Raw genomic sequence first — 15157 nt, forward strand, 5'->3', positions numbered from 1 at the left:
CCTGGGCGGGGCAAGAACTCAAAGCTTGCCCGCCTGGGGCCATCTTGGGGGGAAATGGGCCAGGTAACCCACCCATCGCACCTAGATATTATGAGTGGGCTCAAAGCTCTACTGTCAGTTGGTAGAGATGAACTGTAGGCTGTCATAGAGACTGCTCATTGTGGTTTGTGGGGGTCAAGGGCTGGGAGTACAGCAAGCTTGCTTGCCTCTGAATTACCCTGTAGGCTCTGTTGTTAACACTCAGAAGCTGAAAATGGGGACAGGAAGTCTTGGACATCTAGAGAGACTGAGGGGTTATCCCCAGAGTACATTATCAAAGAGCTAGAAACATGTGAGCCTCTGTCCCAGGATAGCCACTCACCCCAGCTGAGGGTCCTCAGCATCTAGACAGAGACTCCTAGGGGTATCCTCCTCCTCTGCTGGTCCACTTGCTCTCCAGGGCCTGGATTCTACAGAATCTTCCAGAATGTTCCCATCCTGCCCCAAAGCCAGGCCATTGGTCAAAGAGAGGCTAAGGCCAGGCAGGGCCACGTCTGGGTTGCCCACGGGCTCCATGGTGCCCTCTAAGGTGCCTGTCTTCTCGATGCCTGGACTGATGACGTGGCTGTTGAGGCTTTCGCTGGCTGCTGTTCCATTCTGAACCCCAGGACCCTCTTCAGGCTCCAGGCTGTGGTCCTGGATAGCACCCTCTTCCTTGTGCAGATCACATGGGAGCTTTTCTTCATCCATGGCAGTCACTGTTTCCACCCGACCCTGCCAGCCCCTAGGGCTGCTTGACAGAAGAGAGAGAAAAAGGCAGAGTCAGTCAGACAGAGTAAGAGCCTACGAAACCCAGTGCAGGGGCAGCATATCAGGGGCAGAGGCATGGCTATGAGTATATCTTTAGTAACTTTCAATTGAAGAATGGGCTCAGGTTGTCCCTGCCTTCCTTATTACTTCTGGGTTCTCTGTTCTATCCTTCAGAATTCACCCAAGTCCATGAGGAAGACCCGGGTAGTAAGGAACTGGGCAAGTGTCCGGCAGTTCTTGAAGGCCCCTCGGTATTCCTGCTAGTAAAAGGAGACAAAACCCAGGGGGGGTCTTGGCCAGCCATGTGCTTCTCCACACGCTATCAGCCTGGTCTGCACCATAGAGAGGAACCAGAATTTGTGGCTTGCAGGGGGAATTGACCTGGGAGTTGCTTTTAAAGAAGTCTCTAGGAGAGAAATCAAGGAAATTAACCAAAGTGCCGCTTTATTCCAGGGATGCCTCAGTAAAACCTGGAGACAGCCATCAGCCACCGGGGACCCAGCGCGGGCCGCTGTCCAGGGTGCTGGGCGGGTGCTGCACAGACTAAGATTGCCTCTGCGATGCAAATATTGGGCCATGCCATAAAGAAGAAGGAATCCAGGGCTCTCTTCCTCATGAGGGCCCTCACAGGAGTTCACTCAGTCTTAAGGAAGAACTCAAGAAAGACATCTGAGAAACACTTGGGGAAATCGAAGCAGGCGGACTCACACCAGGCTCTACTGAATCTCCGAAGCCTTCCTGCCCAAGTCATCCTGGCTAGGAAGGTGGAAGACAAGTACAATGGGCTGTGGCCTTGTTTGTCCATTCTTCCCTCTCTGCCCCATCCCCTTGTAGTCTAGGCTACCCTCCCTAGTGACCTCAGGCAGAGACACAAGCAAGCCTTGCCCCCCAGCACCCTGGAAGACTGCAGAGAGGCAGGTGCCTGGGCTTTTCCTGTTTCTGGTTTAAGTTACTTCCTTGTTCTACTATGTGAGCCTAGGTGGCCCCTGACACCCTACTTCCTTCCTGAAAGGTCTATCTGGGTTCAGGAGAGGCTGGAGGAGGAGAGAGAGAGCCCAGCTCTCTGGGATCCAGCAGAACAAGCTACAGAGTAGAAATGAGGGCATGAACCTCTGTACCTGCCAGGCGCTCCCCAGTCCACCGAATCAGACATGCAGGAAAAAGACTTGAATTCCAGGAAGACTTTGCACCTGTGTGAGCCCAGAAAGGAAGGTGGGTTCTGCTCTCTGGGGACTCCTGAGGCTTTAACTGGAGCTACCATACACCTGGGTAAATCCTTTAACCCTGTGCATTCGAACACTGAGTAGAAGATGGCTGGAAAGAGATCTACAGCCCCAGCTCATTATTACCACCTAGAGTTTTGTTTATTTTTTGGTGGTGGGTTGGGGTTTTTTTGTTTGTTTGTTTGTTTTTGCTGTTGTTTTGCTTTGTTTTTTGAGATGGGGTCTCTCTACATAGACTACCTAGAGTTCTAACAACATCACTAAATTCAGATTTTACACACACACACACACACACACACACACACACACACACACACACACACACACAGCCTGCAGATTTAAAACATCTTCAAGCTAAGCTCTAAGCTACCAGGCCTTGATGCTAGGACACCAGGAACCCTTGGGGCTTAGCTGAGTAAGGAAGTCTTTCTGGTCTGCCCTACATCCCTGCTGCTGCTGTTGCTATTTCTATTGGTTCCCTCAATGGAACACCCAGAGGAGGGCAGGAGGTCACCTCCTCAACTGAGACCCCAAGGGAAACCTAGAAAGGAAGAAAGGGAGTGGGGACTTGCAGCCTGCTGCCTGAGTTCTAGTCCTCCAGCTATCTCACTACTACGGGCTACCAGGACATTGACTCAGGACCATAGGGCTTGAGCTCCCTATCCTGCCAGGATATCTCAAGCTCACAGATGGAGCACAGTGGGGTGACTCTGACTGATCTCCCTGAAGCTACTTAAGTATAAGTGGCTCTATCTGAAGACCAAAGTTAGGATTTTTGACAAATCAAGGGTTTTTTGGGTGACCCTTCTGGTGTTCTGTAACTCCTAGAAACTGGTTCAAGCTATCCAAGACCTGCCTGCTCTGCCATGTCCCCCTTAAGTTTCAAGCAGGACTGTTTCTGCCAGTACCGGGCACTGGCCAGTGTCCTCAGTTCCCGGGGCTAGACAGACAAGGGGCAGCATTGAGCTCTACTCTAGGCAAGGGGCCCAGAGTCCTTGCCTGGGCTGAGGGCCAATACAATCCAAAGTAGTTGAGCCTTGGGAGGAATGCACAAAGGGGATGTTTCAAGGCAAAAGGTGTGAAACAGTGTTCCAGGTCCTCACCCATATGGCCCTCCACATGATGTGACCAGGGACTCATGCTCACCTCCCTGGCCTGTGTGAAGCCATCCTTGGAATAAAGTATTCCCTTGCTTCCCTCCCCCAGAGCAGATGAGTAACGCTAAGGTCATGGATGCTGAGGGGATGGCTATCTGCAGAACAGCAAACTCCCCAGGGCAAGCATCAGCTGACCTCAAGCCTCCAGCCCAAGGGAAACCAAGGCACATAACTGAAATCCCATTGCATGGGTCAGGGGCAGTCTCCATCTGCAACTGCAAAGACTAAAGGTGCAGGCTGAAGCCTCCCATGAGATCAAGACCCCAAAACCTCAACCAAGGGGGTCAGCCCAAAGCAGTGGCTCTTGCTGCCTCCAACCCCGCTGGCCAGAGCAAAAAGGAGCTGGGCCACTGAGCATCTGTCTTGAGGAGACAAATGACAGGCTGGCAGCATTCACAATCCCTGTGGCTGGCCTCAGCCTGATCCAAGCCCCTCTCACTACCCAGAGCCCTTGGAATGCCCTTGGGCTCTCAACGGCCTCCATTCAGTACCAGCTGAGAGGGACACCACAACGGTATTAGAAATCCCTAGGCCAGGAGTAACTGGTGAACCACATACTTTCTGGGTGTCAACTGCTCCTCAGATAACCCTGCTCCCTTCCCCACTTCCTCCATGGCAGTTGGAAGGCACTGCAAAAGCAAACCAGTGTGTCTCCCTTCTTCATAATCCTCCGGCAAGTCCCATTTCCCGTAAATGAGAATCCAGTCTCCCCAGAATGGCCTGAAGAGGACCCGCCTGAGCCTTTCTGTGGTTTCCTCCCAGCCACACTGGCCTCTTTCTGCTCCTCAAGCTCGTTCCCACCTCAGGGCCTTTGCACCAGCTGTACCCTTGGCCTAGAATGTTGCTTCCCTGGGTCATCCTATGACTGCCTTTCCTTCCATTCAAGGCTGAACCCCAAAGCCGCCTCCCCATCCCCAATAGAGACCGGGCCTCTGGTCACACCCCTCTGAGCTTTTAGGTGTCAAGGAAAACAGAAACTCTTCTTTTTTAATTAATTGATGTTTGGGGTGTACATGTGAGTATTCCTTGTACATGTGCACATATGTGCCATTCATGTACATTGCATGCATGTATGTATGGAGGTCAAAGGTCAACATGGGGTGCCTTCCCATTTACTCCCCATCTTATTTTTGAGACGGGGTTTCTCACGGAACCTGAAGCTCACCAAGTTGGCTAGACAGGCTGACCGTGAGCCCCAGGAGTCCTCCTGTCCTTGCCTCCCCAGTACTGGGTTTACAACACTGCACCCAGCTTTCTATATCAATGCTGGGGATCCAAGTGGGGTGCTCAGCCTCCATCACCAAGCACTTCACTGGCAGCCATTTCTGAAACTTCCCCTGTTTATTTCCTGACCACCTTCCCTGACAGTAGGATGTGAGTCCAGTGAGGACAGGGACCGATCGTGGACACAACTGTCCAGAGCCTGTGCTATGCCCAGCATAGAAGGATGCTTTATAAATATTCGTTGGCTGAGTAATCTGGGTTATTACTGTCCCCATTTTTGGCAGAGGCTAGGCAATATTGAGGAATAGGCTTGCAGCAAAGCTACTTCAGGGATGGACAAATCTATAAACCTTTCCATGCTGGGTACAAGACAGGGGCTGTGGGAAACACCAGACGAGGGTCAGAAGTGTTTCCTGCAGGCAGGCTCCAGGCTGGCTCGCTCTGTGAGACACCTGTGTGTTTACAGTGCATCGCAGACATGTGTGGGCTCATACGCATGTGCATACATACTCAGGACCACACAACCTCGTAGAGAGAAGGAAGCAGTTCCACTAGTGTCAAAGTGGAGTAAGAAGCCTTCAAACCTAAGGGTAAAGTTAAGGACAGACAGACCTACATTACTAGACACCCACAGTAGAAATCCTTCCACCTATGGAGAGTCTGTGGACAGGAGAGGCACAGTGCAGACCTTCCAGCTGGGTTGATAATGGAGAAGACGGGCATCTTCACCAACCACAGCTACACGCAACAGAGGGCTTGGTTGAAGGTGTATAAGCCAATTGATGGAAATAGTGCATTAGGCAGAATCAGGAAGGGGACCAAGAACTGCCCCAGGGCAGGCAGAATCTAAGCCTCTGGGGTGTTGAACCCAGGGCAGGAATGCAGAAAGGCCTGAGAATGTTGGTGTAGAGGTGCTGAGACCATAGCTGTTCCTGGGGTCAGAGCTGGAAGCTGTCACACTCTGTGCTTGCCTCCAGTGTTCTGGGGAGCCTCACCTCCCACATGCATCAGATCCAGAGCATTCCCAAGCCGAGGGTCTTGTCCAGCACCTGAGAGAGGTTGCAAGCCCACCCCAGATGGACTCTCACATATGCAAAACATTCAGAGGCTGTTTGGGAAGCTCACAGACCACGAAAGCCCACACCCAGACCACCCACAGGTTCCCCTGAAAGTCATCTACTACCCATGTTGTTAGGGCACCATCAATTGCTGTGGAACCCTGGAAATGCTGGGTCTAGGCCACCTTGGGTCCCAACCTGTCCCCAAGAGCCTTCCACTTCAGACACCTGCCCAGAGAGCTCCACCAGGGTTCCCTAGCGGAGACAGGGAATGTTCTCGCTTGTAAAGCTGCTATCTGTCCCGGGACCCATCCTGCCTCTCACTGACCCCACTGCTCTTCTCCCCACAAACCCTCCTGAACTAATGAGCTCTCTAGATCATATTATTGTTAGAACATGGCTGGGTTCACTTCACATCACATCACACACACACACACACACACACACACACACACACACACACAACCAAATGTGTCAACTAGTGTCGAAAGCTGACTGGCATGTAGCAAATGCTGGGAATGGACCCTGGCCAGCTATACCATCCCCCCTCCCTGGCCCAGGTCTGAGCACCTCCAGAGCTCCACAGGAGTCTATGATCCCCCTACATCATGGGCAGAAGGCAACTGTGAGGGGACTTCTAGGTAGTGTCCCTAGACCACACATCTCATTCTCCACAAGGCCTGAAGGACAGAATCCAGGTTGGTCAAGTGTATCAATCTCCCACTCCCCCAGAGCAGGAGGAACCCAGAGAAATAGGGGGAACATGACCACCAGGAGCCTCAGAAACATCCGTGCTCCCCACCAGCTGTGTGACCTCAGGAAGGTCATCCACTTTCCTAAGCCTCAACACCATGCACAAAATGGAGACTATTTCACAGGGCGACTAAAGGCAATGAGTTGTGAGCTGCATCCAGGAAAGCGCCTCATTTACCTCCTTCCGGAACCTTACCAGCTCTGCTAGGGAACTAGCTGGCCCCTGTGCCCTGAGAGAGGTGCTCAGAAGCAGCACATAGCACACAGTCCATTCAGCCTTGGAGACCGTTGTCCTTGGCAACTGTCAGAGCAGGTTCTGCGGCAGGGGCTTTAGAGGCCCAGTGTAAAGGAGGAGTCAGAGCCCAACTCCGGTGGGACCCGGTATGGTGAACAGAGAAGGAACCCCTACCCTTAGGCAAACATTCAGGTCTTAGCCACACCAGCACTCCCACCCAGGCCAGCCCCATAACTACCTCCCTCTCAAGGCACGTGAGCCACACACGGTGTTAAGTAAGGGCCAAAAATCTGAGTGCTGGGTGCCTGTCCCTTTCAGGTAGCCCTGCCTGGTGTGTCTGCTAGGAGGCCAGCCTCCCCTGGGCTGTGGAAGTCCAGGAGGCCTCTTCATAACCCCAGGGGTCAGTGCCCACTCACGTCCATTTGCATGTGCCCGCTGGGGCTTTCAGGGCCACTCCACAAAGGTCATTCCTTGGAACCTCCCAGCTTTCTCCCCTCCCACTGCCCCAAGACAATTGGCACCCTCATTTGCTTAACATTTGCATAGACGAGCATGCTTCTTTGGAGAAACCTTAATATTAATAAAATCCACAGTGTCTGCCTTCACATCCCAAATCATGTGGAACGAGGAACTTGACCCCCAGCTGACCTCCCTACAGGGTAAGACCTTCACTATCTAGAATCACAAAGAACCAGGCTGTCCAGGTCCTGCTAGTCCACGAACGCCTGACCACTGCTCCACCTCCCTCCAACTTCAGAAGGTCACCTGGGACTCACCCTGCTCTAGATCCCACATCCGACCCATAGTCTGTGTGCTGTGTCAGACCCTGGAAGCTACAGGGGCCTGACTGGGTGCAGGTCCTGCCAGCCAGCTCTGTGCTACAAGGTACATAGAGGAAACCTGCTCATTTGGGGAGCACAGTGTCTGGCCGTCTCCTTCGATAGGCAAGAATGTGAACCTTTCTACTCATTCCAGGGGCTCATGTTCCCCAGTGGCACCAAGGGGCCCGCTCTCCTTCCAATCTCCTTCCATGTGGCTTTCCCCACCTTCCCAAGACCCTGACTACCTAATGCCTTTTAAGCCTCCCCTAGCAGCCCTCCACCCTCCTTCCTCTTCCCCGACCTGTCCTGGCTCTGGTTCAGCTTGGATCAGATAAAGATGGTGACCTCCAGAAAGAAAATAGCACAGTGCTGCAGAAAGAAGTTATCCAGGGCTAAGGAGGACTTATACCTCCTCTTCTCTCCTCCCTGACCCACAGAGAGGACACCTTGACGTGGTAAAGCCTTGTGCCTCCACGGGAGGAAAGAAAGGAAGTCAAAACCCCGAGCATCCAGCAGGATGGCAACGCCACCCCTGAAGGGGAGGGGGTTGGTGAGACAGGTCTGGGAGGAAGATGGCTGCTCCGTGTTGGAGAAGTAGAGGCGCCCCGTAGACGTGAAAACTCCAGTGTAGAGCAAGAACCGGAAGCCTACAAGGAAAGGTGAGGCTGGGGCCATGAGAAAGAACACAGTGGATGTGGAGTCAGCAAGGCACAGGTGGCACTTGAAGCGGCAGTGCTAGGTGAAGTCAGTGTAAAACCCTGGCCGGGCAGCTGTGCAGGGACTGAGTCCTGGAGGGCTCACGTCTGAAGGAAGAAGCAGGGAGCCAGCATCCAAAGTCAAAGAGCAGCACGCAAAATAGAAAGCAAACAGGAGAATGCATGACCTAGAAGCCAAGCAAGAACCCTGAGGAAGGAAATAGAGTGCGGGGTGTTGCAGGCAAGGACGAGAAGCTGTCTCTGCTGTACCGATATGGAGGTCACTGGTGACCTTGAGAAAGGCAGTCAGGGAGCGTAGAGGGGAGCTCATGACTGGCTAAAGTCGTGAGTATGAGGAGAGGGTGTGGAGCCTGGATAGCCTTTGCTAGAAAGAGGAGTGACCCGGTAGCTCTGACTGGAGACAACAAAAGAACCTTTTCAAGACAGGCAACAGCAAGGCATTCCCTGACGAAGTAACCTGACAGACAGAGGAACAGTGGTGCAGAGAGGAACCTGCTGAACAGTGTCTTCAAGCAGGCGACAAGCCATAAGGTCTGACGCACAAGCTGAGGTTCCTTAGGCAGGACAGGGACACCTGGGCCCGGCCCACCATGGCAGGAGGAAGGCAGGGCAGAGGTAAAGAACAGGAGGCTTGGTCCATGCACCTGAGGAAGCCGAGACGTCTGTTTTCAGCTGAAAAGGACGTGGGCAAACAGAACCTAAATGAGTTGAATAGTTTGTATGTGTCAACTTGACACAAGCTGGAGTCTTCAGAGACGGGGGCGCCTCAATTGAAAAAATGCCCATTTAAGACCCGGCTGTAATGCATTTTCTTAATTAGTGATTAATGGAGGAGAGCCCAGTGCATTACGAATAGGGCCATCCCCAGGCTTGTGGTCCTGGGTTCTATAAGAAAGCAGGTTGAGTAAGCCGTAAGGAGCAAGCCAGTAAGCAACACTCCTCCATGGCATCTACATCAGCCTCTGGGCTCCAGCCCTGCTTGAGTTCCTGTCCTGATTTCCTTCGATGACGAATAGCAATATGGAAGTGTAAGCCAAATAAACCCTTTCCTCCCCAACTTGCTTTAGGATCACGGTGTTTCATCACAGCCATAGAAACCAAAACTAAGACGGGAGCAAGGGCCAAAGCAGTGTCAAGCAAAGGAAAAGCAGTGGGTTCTGGGCCGTGATGTGCGTGCAGGACAGACCTGTTCAGATGCAGGCTCATCTGAATTTGTGGCTTGGGATTACTGTAAGCTGGTCAGATTGTGGTTTCCCTCAGACTAGAGGAAACCAAGCACTTGGTTTCACCAGGAAGCACTTTAATGGAGTCTGATAAATTGGAATGAGAGGAAGAATTGGATTCTGGGAGAGAGACAGGTCTCCTGACTCTTGCAGGGGCAACTGCCTATAAGCTGGGCCCCCAGCTGTTCAAGTACCCCAGCCTGGAAGCTCCCCACACACTCCTTCTGCAGGTTGCCCTCACCACAACGGAAGCTTCAGAAAGGGCCAGCACTTGAGAAGTGGTGCCCTCTCTCCACCAACACTGTTCCCAATCCACCGGCAACAGCTCCCTGTTCATCTTCTGCTTCTAGTCAGACTGAGGCTGTCCATCTAGGTCTGGGCTCTTAGTACACCCCTTTCCCCAGTCCCCTGCAGCAGGAGGCCAACCAACCGCACAGCCCTTGGGAAGCACCGCACCAGGAGCACCACACCAGGAGCACCACACCAGGAGCACCACACCAGGAGCACCACACCAGGAGGACCGCACCAGGAACACCGCACCAGGAGCACCACACCAGGAGCACCACAGACTTCCAGGTGTCTCGTGCTGGAGCACATCACAGCCTCCTAAAGCAGCATCCATCCACCACGCTGCCCATCCAATCCTGTTCCTCCTCAGACAATCTTCTCGTGCACAAAACGACAGCATCGCTCACCTCTGAAAAACCGTTCAGGATACCCTGGGGAAGGAGCCAACTTCAGCCGTCACTCATTCTCCACAGGCTGTGTTCCGGGTGTCTCTCTCTCCTTCTTGCTCCATTTTCTTGCCACACCCATCGCACCCCTCCCTCCTTTCTCAGGCCTCCCTTCCCCCCCCCACAACAGCAGCATCTGCCTCTCCACCCAGAGGCGGTAAACTCTGAGAGCAATCGTCTCTGCTGGTTGTTTCCTCTCCAGCTTCTAGCCTGATACAGGCTTGATCTTGTTTAATAGTCCTTGATGCTGCAGAGATGCTCAACGGAATGAAGTTCTGGATTTAGCAAGAGCAAGTGAAGAACTGAAGCCAATGGACCCTCAGCCAAGCGGCCTCACATAGCACTATCTATTTAGGGTGCTCCCTCCTCCGAGGTGACACTGGACAGAACACCACCTATGGGATCTGTCCAAAAATGTTTAACCTGAGTCTGATCAGGAGCAAGCAAGAAGACAGACCCAGAGCATGAGAGATCCTGCACAACTCCGAAATTGATAAGGTCATAAAACAGTATAAGAAAAAGAAATTTTTTTTAAAGTCAGGTTATTAACTGATCGTGATGGAACATGTTTGCAATCCCAACACTTAGAATGTGGAATCGAAGGTCAGGCACTCAGGAGGCAGGGGCAAGTAGATCTCTAGGTTCAAAGGATCTGGTCTGTGGCCTGGTCTACAAATTAAGTTCCTGAACAGCCAGTGCTGTTACACAGAGAAGCCCTGGAGGAGGGGGAGGGAGGGGGAGGGAGGGGGAGGGAGGAGGGAGAGGAGAGAGAGAGAGAGAGAGAGAGAGAGAGAGAGAGAGAGAGAATGTGGAATCACAAGGATCAGGAGTTCAAGGTCATCCTCAGTAATACACAATGAGTTTGAGGTCAACCCAGGCTGCATAAGTCCCTGTCCAATGGAAAGGGGGAAAATGAGATTAATTCAGAACTGAAATATTACTAAATGTACTATATAATAACTAAATACAGTGTATGTTCCTTGATCAAAAAAAGATTTGTAGTCAGGTGTGGTGGTACACACCACCACACTCAGGAGGCAGAGACAGCCAATCTCTGTGAGTTCAAAGCCACCCTGCTGTACATAACAAGATCCGGAACAGCCAGGGCTATAGAGAGAGACTCCATCTCAAACAACAAACCAAACCAAACATCCATAACAGATACTTGCACAAAAGTTGTTACTAGAACCACTAGAAAAACTTAGATGCAGGCTAAATATGAGGGTGAACTGAATCATTGCTAAATTCCTCAGGTGTGATAATAGTCTCAGGGGGGAAATATCCCGGACTCGAGGAATTTGTGTTGATATAGTTTGAGGTGATGTGTTATAAAGCCTGCAGCTTTCAAAAGAGGGAGAGAAGGGGAGAAACAAGTGTGGCTAGATGTTAGCCCTGGCAAATCTGGGTCTCTAGGTGAACAGGTGTGGGTGGGACCAGATGGAGCAGGCAGGAGAAGGAAAGGGAAACAGGAAAAGCCCCAAAGAGCATCGCTGCGATCTGGTTCCTGAGCAGGAGACAAGGAAAAGGATGCTTGCAGCAGCCCGCAGTCTTAAAGCAAGCTGGACCATGGCCTTGCTGTGGCCTGGATACCAGTCACCCAAACATGCAGGCACAACTCAGAAGGACTTGCCACCCACAATGGACCTGACTCCACTGTGAGCCGAGCTCAATGAGGGACAAGACTGTCTGGACATAGCCAGACCACAGAGAGACCAGCAGGGCATATCGCAGCCGGGGCAGAACCGCCCAATCTTGGCTACGCTATGGCAAGGAGCCAAGTGTAGCCCTAGACCCTCTCCACCCCCAAACATCCCTTGAGGGGTGACAGTCTGAGTATATCCTCCCGTATAAGGAGCCAGGCTAAATATGGAACCCCAGACACAAGATGCTTCTCAAAACAGATTTTCCTGGAAAAGACCATCTGGCAGAGGAGGTCTAGAGCATTGTCTGCTAAGACAGGCAGCTTCGGTCTCTGCAGGCTGTCCAGAAGGAAAATGCCTTTACCTCACCTCCCCAGGAGATCCCAGTGTAATACTTCAGGATCCTCCAAGGCCACTCCTGTGCAGGGGCCCACCTCTGTCCTGAGCTAGAGTTCCAGGAAAGAAAAGGAGGTGACTGGATGCATACAGCTGGGAACACGGGTGTGCCTAGATGTATGTCCTACCTACCTCCACAAGATACTTGGAGCAGATAACTTTCCCCTGGGCCAGGGGCCTGTCCATCAGAACGGGAGCAACAGTGGTGTTTCCCTCCAAAGGCTCATGGGTGCTGGGATAACCCACACAGCGGCTGTGCTCCAGCATTGGAAATGAGGCATCGTGGCAACCCCAGGCCCCGTCTCTCAGTCTTGGGGAGAGTAGAAAATCATCCTAGCTAGCTTCTTCTCTCTCCCGAGACATGACCCTAGATCTGCCTAGGATATGTGTCCCCTCCCTGGTAATGAGCAGACAGGTCAAACCTGAGCAAAGAAAAGAGACCTCGTAGTCTGGCACAGGGCACCTCAGAGTTCCAGGGACAAATCACCTGAGCACTGAGACCTCAGTCCTGCAGGAGACACCAGTGAAAGAGGTCTTCCAGGAACAGTCACCCCTCAGTCTTCTTACCCCAATGTGTGGGAACCCCTGAGGCTCTGGCCATGCGTACAGGCCTCCTGTTTCCACCAGGACTCCACTCCAAACCCACCGCCTGGCACCATGCAGCAGGAGAAAGGGCTTTGAGGGGACAATTCTTTCCTCCAGATCCCCGAGTAGACAAGAAGAATGGCTGGCCCATTGTCTTGATTCATAGCTCCCAGGCCACTGAACTTCTAGCTTCCTTGGGAGGAAGGAATCTGACTGGGAGTAGGGGAGGGCTTGGAGGTAGTCCCCATGTTCCTTGCCACTGTGCTAATTCATAACACATCTCTTATCTTCTGACTCTGGAGGAGACCTAGGAAAATCCTGTTACCCCAGGCCCACTCTCCTGCACCAGCCAAACCAGAGTAGGCTGCTTAGTCCCAGTCACCTCAGCCAGACTTGTCCTGAGCTGCCAGGAGTCTTGTGCCCTCTTGCACCATAACAGTTGTATCTGCCCCGAGATCTCTGTCTGGGCCCGGCAAGATGAGCCTAAGACAAAGGGGTGTGCATTGGGCAGTGGGCCCAAGGTCTTGTGTAGAAACAATGCCCTGGATCTTATTTCAGAGAGTCCCAGATCCTCCAGTGACAAGAGAGAGCCAGCTGCATAGGGTGGTCCCCACATCTGGATTCCCTGCCCCACCCAGCCCCAGCACCCGGGCCCAAGGACCCCCTCCAATCAAGGCTGCTTCTGTGAGGCCTGGCCTTGCCTACTGCCTGCCACGCCCCCATACAAACCCCTGCTCTTGCAGAGACAGAGAGGCCTGGGCCCCAGGCAGGCCTGCCTGTCAAAGTTGGGAAACTGGAAAGAGAAATAAATCCTCAAAGATGTTCCGTTGTGGAGGGAGCTCTGGCAGGCCCCAGCACACAACACCCCAACCGCAGACCACCAAACTGACACTAGTACCCCACACACACTGACACTGATTATACAGAAGGGGGAGGGGACCGGGAGGCAGAGCCCAGGAGACAATTGGACCGGCAGCCCTGTCCTCCCTACTGGCGGGTCTGGGGCTCTTGGCGGCGCCCCCACTCCCTGGCCCAGTCCTGACCATCTTGAGCTTCCTCTCTCTGCCCCATCTCCATGACAACCGCATCCTTTGGATGCTCCAGCCACCACGGAATTGATCTCGAAATGTAGCTTTGTTAGCAGACCCTAGCGGGCAAAAAGGGCGGAGGGCGGCTCCCGCCACCCAGCCTGTGTTCTTCTCCCAACCCTGAACCCCCTCCCAGTGTCTAGCTGGCCTCCTGAGAAGAGGGGCGGGGTCCGTAAGCATGCAGGCCTTGGGGGACACAGTTGGCCAGCGGCCCTACTCACCGCTCGTGTCCCAGCCGCTGGGTCCCCTCTCACGGTGGGGCCATGCGGAGGCCACCCCTGGACTCGCGGTCCGGTGCCGCCGCCTGTTGGAGCTCCCCGCGTTCGCTTCTGTCCCCTCAGGTGTTGGAACCTCGGCTGTGGAGAGGCTGGGCAGAGAAGGAGGGGACGGACTGCAGGAGGAGGGAACAGAGCAGCGAAGGAGGGAGGGAGGAGCGGGAAGGACGAGAAGGGCGGGAGGGGGCGGGGGGGGAGACTGCAGGCGCGCGCGCAGCCCCGAGGGGACCGTGACCACCAGGAGGGCCCACCCGCGGCGCCTGGCCACAAGCGCCCGACCTTGTGCGGGGCGCCCACCCACCAGAACACGGCCACCGGCTCCAGCATGAGCTGGACCCTTTAAGAAAGTGGGGGAGGGGAGTTCCACGAGGTTCCGCCCCCCTCCTAGCCCGGCCCTGCCTCTGTCCTCGAACCCCTGGCAGACCTAACCACTGTCCCTCGGGAGAGTTCACTGTCCCAACTCTCCCAGTCCCTGACAGACCAGGCCATTCTCCAGGTGAAGGAGGGACGGGCCTTGCCCCCACCCCAGAACCCCCATTCTCTTCCTAGAGATCTCACCCTGGAGTTTAGAGGGCAAAGTTCAGAGAGTCACAGTGGGAGTTGGGCAGCCAGGGGTACAGAAAGGCTTGGAGTGACAAGGGGAGTCGAGGACAGAGCTGGAAGGGGGAAAAGAGAGGCGAGGAAAGAGAGGCCCTGCTGCGGATAGAGGTGAGGATCCGCCACCCTAAGCAGGTAATGGTACGGACCGACGGCACTCTGGGATACCATTTCTCCAAGAACCTGCCTTTGCCCCCACCTCTAGCTGATCATGACCTTACAGGCTGCCCTGCTCCCCGCTCTACCCCCCTGTCCCCATCACGTTGCCCCCTGCTCCCCACCCCCACCCCTGGCCTCCTTCCACTTCAGTTTGATGAACTCTACCTGGACTACACGCTAAGGACTTAGGACTTCTTGGCTATAAATCTAGAGATCCTACTTCTCAGAGGGACGAACACTACAGGGCTCCAGACCCTGTAGTCTGAGGACCCCGGGGATGAAGGAAGGAGGGAAAGATTAGAAGGCCCTGTGCTGGGGAAAGCAGAAGAGAGCTACCACGAAATTGCACCTCCCTCCGTCTGCTTCCGCTTCTAGGTTCTGTTCACCAATCTAAAAATCTTCTCATCTCTGCAAGTGTTCTACCCTATGCCTGCAGTGGTGGTAGTGGTGTGGGGGGGGGGTCAACTCTCAAACCCATGTTTTT

At 53.6% G+C, this 15157-nt stretch overlaps 1 protein-coding gene across 1 annotated transcript in view; it reads right to left on the reverse strand.

Annotated features, from left to right (window-relative positions):
• The window catches only part of Psd2 (pleckstrin and Sec7 domain containing 2), a 50554-nt gene extending 36468 nt beyond the window's left edge, over window positions 1–14086 (reverse strand). The window contains exons 1-2 of the mRNA XM_032885598.1: window positions 13864–14086; window positions 362–769 (exon numbers count right to left, since the gene is read on the reverse strand). Coding sequence (XP_032741489.1) covers window positions 362–729 — 368 coding nt within the window. The 5' untranslated portion in view covers window positions 730–769; window positions 13864–14086. The remainder of the gene's footprint in view (window positions 1–361; window positions 770–13863) is intronic.
• Window positions 14087–15157: the final 1071 nt, after the last annotated feature.

This window comes from Rattus rattus, chromosome 15, assembly GCF_011064425.1.
Source record: "Rattus rattus isolate New Zealand chromosome 15, Rrattus_CSIRO_v1, whole genome shotgun sequence".
Classification (NCBI taxonomy): Eukaryota; Metazoa; Chordata; class Mammalia; order Rodentia; family Muridae; genus Rattus; species Rattus rattus.